This window comes from Chiloscyllium plagiosum, chromosome 22, assembly GCF_004010195.1.
Source record: "Chiloscyllium plagiosum isolate BGI_BamShark_2017 chromosome 22, ASM401019v2, whole genome shotgun sequence".
Lineage (NCBI taxonomy): Eukaryota > Metazoa > Chordata > Chondrichthyes > Orectolobiformes > Hemiscylliidae > Chiloscyllium > Chiloscyllium plagiosum.
Genome location: NC_057731.1, coordinates 46,399,737 through 46,411,124, shown reverse-complemented (window position 1 = coordinate 46,411,124; position 11,388 = coordinate 46,399,737). Strand labels below are relative to the sequence as shown.

Genomic DNA, 11,388 nt, shown 5'->3' with positions numbered 1-11,388 from the left:
CCGAGGATGGTGCATGTATGGAATGAGCTGCCAGAGGAAGTGGTGGAGGCTGGTACAAATACAGCATTTAAAAGGCAGCTGGATGGGTATATGAATACGAAGGGTTTAGAGGGATATGGGCCAAATGCTGGCAAATGGGACTAGATTAGATTAGATTAGGATATCTGGTCAGCATGGATGAGTTGGATTGAAGGGTCTGTTTCCATGTTGTACATCTCTGTGACTCTTCAGGGGAGGTGATGGTCTAGTGGTATTATCGCTGGACTGTTAATCCAGAGAACCAGGTCATGTTCTGGAGACTTGGGTTTGAATCCTGCCATGGCAGATGGTGGAATTGAATTCAATAAATATCTGGAATTAAGAATCTAATGATGACCATGAATCCATTGATGATTGTCAGGAAAAACCCATCTGGTTCATTAATGTCCTTTAGGGAAGGAAACTGCCATCTTTAGCTGGTCTGGCATACTTGTGACTCCAGACCCAGAGCAATGTGATTGATTAGTTGATTCTGAGCAATTAGGGAGTGTGCAGTAAATACTTGCCTGGCCAGTGATGCCCTCATCCTGTGAATGAATAGAAAAAAACTGACTCCCTATCTCTGAATCTCTAGCCTTACATCCCTCCCAGATGTCTGTGCTCCTCTCATTATGACCTCTTGGGCAATCCTGATATTAATCCTGCAATCCTGGTGAGTCTTGCTCCCAGCTTTGGAATGTCCTCCCAAAACATTTCACTTCCTTTATTAAGACATTAGTCTACATCTTAAAAGTCTAGCTTTTGGCCTCCTGTTGTTAAGTCTTCACATTGTTGTCTGACAAAGGTCCTGGTCCTGCATGGGACTTTGGGATGTTCTACGAGCAGTAAATCATTGCAAGACTGGAAATTACAACAAATGCCTGAGACACCATGGCCATAACTTGAAAATTCAGGGGTAAGATGCACTGGTTTTATTAGTCATTCTGGCCTAAATCAGTATAAAAGCTTTGAGGAATGTAAATGTAAATTAGTTCCAGGCAAATTGAGTTTCCCTGGTCGGTTGTGATAATTTAAAAAATATCATGCTCTAAGCCAGTCCCAGCCCCTGGTTGAAATTCATTATTATGGTGAGTTTGCAAATCTTCAAACAGGCCCTAAAAGTTAATCCAAGTTGGACTGTTGGGGCTTCTCAAGTATTTGCAGTATTTGATTTTATTTTACTGTCTAATTCACTGCCACTTCTCTTCCAGGAGTGCCCACCGGGAAGAAATTCAGCACTTGTCTCTGGGCTTTCCATTTGAATCTTTCAGCCTGTCTGCCTTCAGTGCTTTCTGTTTCCCTCCTAGTGTTTCCCAAATGATGCAAGACCTGCACTTTATTTTTATTTAAGAATAAATCTTTCTGTGCGCAGTAGGAACGTAATAGGCAATGTCTTAACAACTTTATAATTTCATCTTTTTAACTTGCTGGAAATCTGACCTTTATATTGTAACATCATGAAGTAATGATGTTTTGTTGGTATAGTTGTGATCTCTAATTTGGCCAGTTCACTAATTGAGACTGAGACTTTGCATGTGGACCGGAAGTTGAGGAGGTCTTGACTTTAACTTATAAGTGATAACTTCAATTTAAAACTTGAATTTCTAAATATTTTTACACTTAATTCACCTTGGTTGAATTTCCAGTTGCAAATATTGCTAAAAACTAGGTTTAATGTTATATCAGTTTAACCAGGTTTTGGTGTGTGTGTGTGCGTGCAGGAAATGTTATGGTGGCCATTAGAAGGTCAGGCTACATGTTTGAAGAGAGATCTTTCATCAGGACAGATGCATGCATGAGTTTCTGGTTGCTGTCAGCATTTTTTTGTTTTATTTTAGATTTTGAGCATCTGCAATATTTTTCCTTTTTGGCATCCACTTGCCAGTAATGTTGTAGTTTAGTGTGGACTGTCAGTAATGCAGAGAAACAATCCACATTCATCTGTTATTTCATACAGATTGAGTAATGTAGGCAGATATCATCAATTTTTAAAAAAAATAAAACGCATTTTCCCAGGGAAGTGAGATTGACACAAAAACAGAAATTGCTGGAGAAGCTGAACAGGTCTGGCAGCATCTGTGCAGCGAAAGCAGAGTCACCATTTCGAGTTCAGTGACCGTTCTTCAGAACTGATGGTAGTTGGGAAAAGCGGTATTTATGCTGAAAATGGGGTTTGTAAATGGTGCTAATGGGAGGGGAGGTTGGGGAAGGAGTGAGGGACAATAGACAATAGGTACAAGATTAGATTAGATTTCCTACAGTGTGGAAACCGGCCCTTTGGCCCAACAAGTCTATACCAATCCTCCGAAGAGTAGCCCACTTCCCTCTGACTAATGCACCTAACACTATGAGTAATTTAGCATGGCCAATCCACCTGACCTGCACATCTTTGGACTGTGGGAGGAAACTGGAGCACCCGGAGGAAACTCACGCAGACATGGGGAGAATGTGCAAACTCCACACAGACAGTCACCCAAGGCAGGAATCGAACCCAGGTCCCTGGTTCTGAGAGGCTGCAGTGCTAACCACTGAGCCACCGTGCCGCCCAGGAGTAGGCCATTCGGCCCCTCGAGCCAGAGGATAGGTATAGATGGAGCCCAAGAAGAGAGAACAATAGTTAGTGAGACAAAGGGATGGATATTAAGGAGAAAGAAAAGTTGGTATTGGGGACTATAGGTGCAAATGGGTTGGCTGTCCTATAAGCAGCCCATGTCATGACAGGGCCTGGAGTTTGGGGGTGGATAAAAGAGATTGCAGGTGGTGTTCAGGCTCAATATTGAGTCCTGAAGGCTGCAGGTTCCCCAAGTGGAAAATGAGATGTTGTTCTTCGAGCTTGCGCTGAGAGTTGTTGGAGTACTGCAGCAAGCCCAAGACATAAGTGAGAGCAGTGAATGAATTATAGAGGGGAGAAAATAACGCTTCCCCTTTATAAACGTTTGGTTAGACATCCGGAGGAATTGCAAACTGCTCTAGACACCATATCTCATAAAGGACAAATTCATCTTGGCCTTAAGAGAGCACCCTAGATTGACCAGAACTATCCTGGGACTGAAAGATTAATTAATAAAACAGGTTTCCTGTTACTAGACCTGTGTTCTTTCAAGTTTAGGAGATTAAGTACTGATCAAGTTGAGGTGGGATGAGATGTTTAAAGTTTAGGGTAAACAAGGAGAAACTGTTTATTTGAGCCGGGCCGTTCTGGGATAATCTTTGAGGAGAAAGTAAGGTCTGCAGATGCTGGAGATCAGAGCTGGAAATGTGTTGCTGGAAAAGCACAGCAGGTCAGGCAGCATCCAGGGAACAGGAGAATCGACGTTTCGGGCATAAGCCCTTCTTCAGGAAGGGATCCCGCGTTCTGGGATAATGTCAGGAAACTCTAATCATGAAAAGTAGAGTAGAAATCTGAAACTCTTCCTCAAAACATTGTTGAGGCTGGAATCAAATGAAAACTTTGATAGATTTGTGTTGGATTAATATTGAATTACAGAACCATGACGGGCCAATGGGAGTTGAGGAACTTCTTATTTGAATGGCAGAATTGAATCGAGAGACCCCCTTCAGTTTCTACATGTCTAACAACCTGATTTTGTTCTTTGATTGGCAGGCATGTCTGAGGAAGCTATCATGGAACTGAACCTCCCAACGGGAATCCCCATCATGTATGAGCTCGACTTGAACCTGAAGCCAGTGAAACCCATGCAGTTCCTGGGAGATGAGGAGACAGTGAAGGCAGCAATGGCTGCTGTGGCTGCTCAGGGCAAAGCCAAGAAATGAACAGTGGCACTGAGGAAGGATGCAAACAAGTAGAAGAGCAGAAGAATTCCATGATATAATATCTTAAGGGAAAAACTGTATATGTATGCATTAGGTGAAACTGTGACAACACATACTCAGTTATCATTGGAGAGGATTTGTACTTCCTATCATGCTTATTGAACACACTTGCTTTGCACCTCCCCTTCACCAATTTTTCACTCTTTCCCACACCCCCTTTTCCTTATCCTCTCTTGCCTGTAGTGACTTGTGTTGTCGGTTTTGGCTTCTAAGAGCTATTGTGCATTACGCAGTCTTCATTGTGAGTGTGAACTGTAGAGTATTATGTTGCTCCTCCGTGAAAAAATGTATTTCAGTTCATATCCGGGATTGCAGCTGATTTAATTGACATAGAGTCCTCTTTCGTACATTGGTCAGATTACAGAGCCATCATAGTTCTTAATTAACTCTCAGCTCAATCTCAAAAGTGATAGCATTGTGCCCTCCTCAGTCCAGTCCCCAATGTCCTTATCGGTAAAATACTTTCAGTGCCACTGAACAGACAATGGCATGGCGTTAAAGAATTCTATTCGTCAAACTGTCCCTGACTAGTATGATCAAGTGGAGTGAGTTCACCACATTAACACTCCGTGGGAATACCAACGAGTGAGTAAATGAATATCCTGGAAGAAGTCGGGCAAGTCACATATTTAAGGTATAGTTGTCAGTTTTTAAATAGTGGATCATGAATTGGACAGATTTAGGTAAAGAATGAATTAATGAGGTGACAGATATTTTACTGGTGCCTCACATGATGGGCTGAGTGGCCATCTCTATAATCACAACCAAAGACCAATTGCAAGTACCTCAATAAATCAATCCTTGAGCAAAACATGCAGCTGTTCAATTCAGCCTGTATCCTGAGTATTTTTGATTTGACAAAGAGCTAAGAATGGTGTTAGGTTGTGTTTCCAATACCTGAGAAGTGCTGTCCTCTGTCACTGTTACATTCTCCAGTCTTTTCACCACCCACCTCTTTGTGTCTGCTTTGCTGCTTGAGGGTGGTGCTGATTATTACAGTAAGGAGCTGACAAGATCCCACATGTGACCTGAAGGCCATTGTATGCCCATTTGTGCATTGCAAACCTTCCTGTGAATAAATGTAGCTTTGAGGACACTTGGTGTGTTCTGTTCATTTTATCGGATGATGTTTACTTTCTACTGTTTTGAAAATTTCCCCTGCCCCATCTTGTCCTTTTCCAGCCACAGGAGGTGGCGATGAGAAGAAATGGTTTGACTGTGATCTGGAACGTGCTCTCTGAAAGGAAGCAGATCCAATAGGAAATTGCAAAGGCAATTGCATAAATTCTTACAAAGGAAACGTTTGCAAGACTGTGGCAAAAGATGCAAAAGTGGGGTAATTGAAGAGCTGTTTTATTGAGGTGGAACAGCTATACAATGGGCTCAAATGGGTTCCCTGTACCATGAAAATTCACAATTGTGCTTATCTGCAGAAAGTAAATGCATGTGTTGGGTTGTAACTTTGTGAAGTGGCCATTCACTAGTGTTTCACTTTAATGACTGTAGAGTGCTTTGGGATGCTACCAAGATTGGAAAAGGCAGTACATAAAATAATGGCCTCACTTTTGTAAATTATTTGCATAGACAAAACCTTTTAAGCAACAATTTTATCAAGCCTGACCCAGATACTAAATGTTTTCATGTCCTTTCAGATTTTCTGAATCTAATTTTTTTTTGCCTCCCAACAATGTGAATATACTCCAGATCTGATCTCTGGGTTTGCTCTGTTGGGCTGAATGGCCTTTCCCGCTCCCTCACACTGGGGGCTAATTCAGACTCTCAGCACGTTCTTGAGACGCACTAACCGCAGTGAGCATGCGCTCAGGTGCTCACCAATCATTGGTGAATCCGGAGAAGTCTGGAGAACTGATTGGACAAGCCCGTCAACTCTTTCTGAGCTGATTGGCCGCGGTGGGATGTCTGCGCACCGCTAATTGGATGAGCCGGGGAGGTCAGGCGTAGCTGACTGGCTGAGGCGGGGGCGACCGGGCGCCGCGGATTGGCTGAGACGGGTAGGTCAGGCGTTGCTGATTGGAGGAGGCGGGACGTTCGGGCAATATCGATTGGAGGAGGCGGGAGCTTCAGACGTCACTGATTGGACGAGGCGGGAGCTTCAGGCGTCACTGATTGGAGGAGGCGGGAGCTTCAGGCGTCACTGATTGGAGGAGACGGGAGCCTCAGGCGTCACTGATTGGAGGAGACGGGAGCCTCAGGCGTCACTGATTGGAGGAAGGAGGGATCCGGTGTCCGCGGGCCGAGCGGCTCGAGCGGAGTTAGTTTTTATCATCAGGTTCCGGAATCCAGTGGGTCACCATAGTCCAAACCCCTTGGGTCACGGGCAACTACAACCCCAGTGGGTCACTGTGATCCAGAATCCACTAGGTCACTTGGGGGCCCTGAATCCAGTGGATCACTGCAGTCTTAAATCCAGTGTTAAATTGTGATCCACAATTCAGTTGGTCACCATGGCCTGGAGGTGATCGGAATCCTGAAGATCAGTGGGTCATCACAGTCCTAAATCCTGAGGGTCATCGGTATCTTAAATCCAATGGGTCATCAGGTTCCTCTGTCCCAGTAGGTCATCTGGGTCCTGCGTCCCATTGGGTCATCTGGGTCCTGAGTTCCAGTGGGTCATTCGGGTCCTGAGTTCCAGTGGGTCATTCGGATCCTGAGTCCCAGTGAATCATCTGGGTCCTGCGTCCCATTGGGTCATCCAGTTGGTGGTAGTCAGACTGGTCTGCTGCAATGGTCAATGGCAGGGTTTGGGGTTGACTTGTTCTTTTTGGATTGTACTGAGAGACACTAGGAGCTGTGACGATGAAGTGCCTCCTAATTGCCAGTGAGAGTGCCCAGGTCCTCTTTTACTGGACGGACCTGGAATTTGAAGTGAGCCTGAGGCAGCGATTCGAGAATTTGTTGGAGCAACACAGAGAGGTAAAATGAAGACTGTAAGGTATGCAGTCTATTGACTTGTGGTGGAATGTAGCTATACTGCACTGGATGCTGGGGGCTATTTTTCAAAGCAATGCATGTTGACAGTATGACCTATTAAATTGGGGCCCCATCTGTCCTCGAGCAAGATCCCAGTAAGCATCAGTATAACGCTGATGAGATAATCTGTTTCTGTGATGTTTATTAAAAGTTAAAAATTGCCCAGGACACTGGGCAGAACTTTGAAATTTTCCTCTGGGGTCTTTTGCAGCCACATGCACAGGTTATGTGCAATGTTTCCTCCTTTAAATTAATGATTACACTTCATTGTTTGTAAAATATTTTGCAATGTCTGTTGGTATTTTTTATTTATTCTTACATAGGAAGTGGGCTTTGCTGACAAGGCCTATTATTTGTTGCCCACCTTGAACAGTGCCCTTGATCAGCCACTTCAGGTAACAGTTAAGGTTTAACCACAATGGTGTGGGTCTGGAGTGACATGTAGGCCCAACCTGGTAAGATTTCCTTTCCTAAAGAACATTATAGTATATAGAATCTGCTGTAGACAGTCCGTATCTCAGAGCTATACAGGAGGGTGGGAATCACCACAGCTCTGTAAACCATGATCTTGGTTTCAGATTTGATGTTGTTGTCCTCAAACACCCTTTTCCTCAGGCAGCGGAAGGCTGCGCTCGCACACTAGAGATGGTGCTGGATCTTTTCTTCAATAGCTGCTTTGGCTGACAGGACACTCCCAAGTATTAGAGGTGGTCAACATTCTCTAAGGCCTCCACGTGGACCTTGAAGATCAGGGGTTTGCTTCACAATGCTGGGCCAGGTTGGTGGAGGACCTTCATCTTGCAGAGACCCATCCTCTCAAATGCCTCCATAAAGGTGCTGATGACGGTCTGGAGCACATCCTTTGAGATTGGACATTAGCAAGTATCAACTAGGAGAAAGTGGGGACTGCAGATGCTGGAGACCAGAGTTGAAAAATGTGGTGCTGGAAAAACACAGCAGGCCAGGCAGCATCCGAGGAGCAGGAGAATCGACGTTTCGGGCATAAGCCCTTCTTTAGCAAGCATCATCCAGGTACTTCAGCTCGATGACACTGGTTGGGGTGACTTTCGTTTTGGCTTGAAGGCTTGAACCCTGCTGGTTCTGTACGTTAGCTGTACTCCAGCAGGGAGCTTGTGGTCGGTGAGGGGAAGCATTGCACTGGGGTAGATCAAGAACATAGTTGGAGTAATGATGCAGCCCTGCTAGACACCAGTTCGAATGGGAAATGGGTCAGTGGTGGAACGACTTCCATGTCATCGTGGAGCAGGTGGAGGATGGTGACAAACTTGGTGAAAGCGGAGAAGGATGCTCTGTAATGCTGACTGTGTCAAAGACCTTTGTCAGTTTGAAGAAGGCCAGGTATAGGGGTAGGTTCTTTTCACTGCTTTCACCAGCAACTGCCGTGCAGTGATCCCATTAATCCATTGGCAAGAAGGTCGCACCATCACTAATGTCCTTGATCAGGGTAATATCCCCAGCATCGAGGCACTGACCCCTGGATTTCTAGTCCAGTGACATTATCACCATATCATCATAAAAGGTGTTACATCAATGTCAGATGTTTCTTCATCTGGTTGGATTGTATGTGTTGGGGAGCAAACTAAATATATTGTGGTTAAATCACAATGTGTCAGAGTCAAATAACTCAAAGCTCTGGTTGTGTCACAGCCATTCCTGCCAGCTAATACTAAATCTAATGGAAAGAAGTTACAATTTCAAACTGGTAACTCCAGATTAGTCAAACACCTGCTTGCTTGTGAGAACCAATCAGAGTGGAATTAGCCATGTTATGGTAAATCACTGGTGTTGAGATCTCTCTTTGAAACCATGAAGTATGGCTAAACCACAAGGAAGCTAAAGGTGCTGTTGATTGGGGAGAAGATGAAGTTGTTACATCACAATTTGCAGAGTGCACCACAAAGTGGACATCGCTCAGGAGTGAGAGATCCCATCATCGAGTTTGGCAACCATTTTGAAACACAAAGTGAATATTTTGGGAAGTTGACAAGCAGGTGATCTCTCCAGCATGAAAGAGAGTGTAAACTGCTGCCTCTCCGATGTCGAAGAGGTTTTGTTGTCATGGTTGAAGACAGCTTGAGCAGAGAATATGTCCACCACCAGTTCAATCCTGTAGGAAAGGGTGGTTTCCCCGGCAAAGGAACTGAGTCACATGGAGTTCACCTGCAGCAGTGGATGGCTGGACTGATTCAGGACAAGATACAGCACAGTCTTTCTTGAGTTTAAGTGGTGAGGCTGTGGCAGTTATGACAGCAATGACAGATGATTGGATGCAAAATCGTCTTACTTACCTCCCAAAAGAGTATGCACCAAGATGTCCCTTTTAATTTTAATACACCTTAAAGCAGACTGTCGGTAGATTTATTTTTAAAAATCACCGAGTTCAGAAATGTTGTTTTATGCCTCTGGAGCAGAATTAGGAACTCTGCCACTGCATCACAAGAGCCCTTGCACAGTCTACTACATATGCAATACATTCATCAACTAAAGAGGCTGATGCCCCTGAAGATTTTGATGAATGCCCATTCAGTGACTAACTTTAAGTTGCAAAGGCCACAGACCTCCAAAATATCACCCTGCAGCATGAAGACGTGGAAGACATGCTTGACTAGATTGATGCCATTTCGGACTGCATCATAGTGCAACGTGACTAAGTAGAAAAAGATGACTGAGTATTCTCAGAACTAACTTCCATGTTTTCAGTGCGTTTTGTTGTACAAAATATTGTAAACCCATTGTAACGTGATCATGTTGACATTTTTAGCATATTTTCTGCCGTACTGTGTTTTTATTTGCATGTTTTTAAAACATAAAGCTTGTTAGTCGTAAAATCAGCTTACATAGGGATCTCCTCGATTATCTGAACGTTTCGCTTAGCATGAATTTCTGAGTGGGTTCTTTCAAAATGACTGTTTGTGATTTTACAGTAGCACTGTTTGGGTGACTGAATATGGCGGTTAGCCCTGACTATTGTCCAATGGCCTCTTTCTGGGAGTTTGTGTGTAGGAACTTAGGTTGAACTACTCCTTCTCATGTTTAACAATTGTGTCGACATCTAAGTGATGTATTAGAAGAATGGATGCTGGTGGAATTATATATACTGTGTTCAGAAATCACCACCTTGAAGCAAGAACATCCCAAGACTCTTCACAAGATCAAAATGCTGTTACTGTTTAGTGGGGAAACCATTCTATTATTTTACCTGGAATGTGAACATCCCAATTTATTGCCCATCCCAGTTTGAACTGCTGCTCTCTGTGTGGGGTAGTGCCAACCACAGAATTGTAAGGATGAGAGTTCAAGGATTTTGACCCAGTGACAGTGAAGGAATGGTAATATATTTCCAAGTCATCATGTTGTATGGCTTGGAGGGAAATTTGCACTGCACCTGCTGGCTCTTATGGATAGAAGAGAACGTGAATTTAGAAGGTATTATCTTGGGAGTTTTGGCAAGTCTAACTTTGTAAGGTAACACAAAGTTACCAAGTTGAGCACAAATTAGTACATTAGATTAATACTAATGATATGCTGGGATCAAGCAAGAGTTGGATCTTTTGCTAGCTAGTTTGGAGATTACTCTGTACAAAAGGTAGATTTTGTATGAAATTATCCAGGGACAGAGCTTACCGCTGTATTAGTTTTGATTGTCAAAGAAAGAAATTTTGTAGATTCCTTCCACAATTATTTTTATTCTGATGTTTCACTTCTCAGGAGATTCCATTACTTTGATTTGGATAAACAGTACAGTGTATACATTGTGATGCAGATGGTATTGTCGACTGGCAGGATGATTGGAGCTCTTCTTGTCAGTCAAAGTTTGCATTTGTTTTCGATGCTATCTGAACGGGTAGATGCATCATTCATTTAGAGTCTTGTCTCAGACATTCCCTCAGCACGTCAGCCTTGGTTATGTCGGCTTTGAAACCACAGCCTTCTGACTCTTCACCTGGAGAGAAATGGAACAAAAATTTGAAATGAAACTGCAAAAATTATAATTTGGACACTAAGGTAATTGCAGAATATGGAGATGGGTTGAGAAAGTAGCACTTATTAAATGGTGGAGTAAGCCTAAGAGACCAAATGGCCTACTGCAATTCCTTGTTCTTTTGTTCTTATTATAAGGATGAATTGTTTCCTGTGTTTGCAGATGTCTCCAGCTTTTGAAGACAGCATAAACACACTATTTGCACCACTTCTCATTTCCTGCATTACCCTGAATGAAAAGATCTCAGACACATACACTTCTTTCGTTAGTGAGAATAACTACCTCTTTGTACTGCATCAGGTAAGATTTTGTGTTCAGTGTATTTATCCACAGTTCCAAGCTCTGATGGATTTTAAGAGGATGCTTTTTTTGTCTGTAATACTTGCATAAACTTGATAGATGACCAATAACACAACTCTAGGTGATAGTGCAACAGATTTATTCAAGCTTTCAGAGCGCTGCACCTTTGTCAGGTGAGGGAATGGTGTTGTGTGACTTCTGACTTTGTCCATCCCAGTCCCAGCACCTCCACATCATGACCA

At 43.4% G+C, this 11,388-nt stretch overlaps 2 protein-coding genes across 4 annotated transcripts in view; both read left to right on the top strand.

Moving 5' to 3' along the window:
• The window catches only part of LOC122561410 (phosphoglycerate mutase 1-like), a gene marked incomplete at its 5' end in the record, with an annotated part of 6,479 nt that extends 1,531 nt beyond the window's left edge, over positions 1 to 4,948 (top strand). The window contains one exon of the mRNA XM_043713172.1: positions 3,623 to 4,948. Within this exon, the coding sequence (XP_043569107.1) occupies positions 3,623 to 3,792 (170 nt within the window). The remainder of the gene's footprint in view (positions 1 to 3,622) is intronic.
• A 1,135-nt stretch (positions 4,949 to 6,083) lies between these two features.
• Positions 6,084 to 11,388, top strand: part of hps1 (HPS1 biogenesis of lysosomal organelles complex 3 subunit 1) — a 38,915-nt gene continuing 33,610 nt past the window's right edge. For all 3 annotated transcript variants that reach the window (XM_043712961.1, XM_043712960.1, XM_043712959.1), the window contains exons 1-2: positions 6,084 to 6,786; positions 11,009 to 11,146. In XM_043712961.1, coding sequence (XP_043568896.1) covers positions 6,670 to 6,786; positions 11,009 to 11,146 — 255 coding nt within the window. In that variant the 5' untranslated portion in view covers positions 6,084 to 6,669. The remainder of the gene's footprint in view (positions 6,787 to 11,008; positions 11,147 to 11,388) is intronic.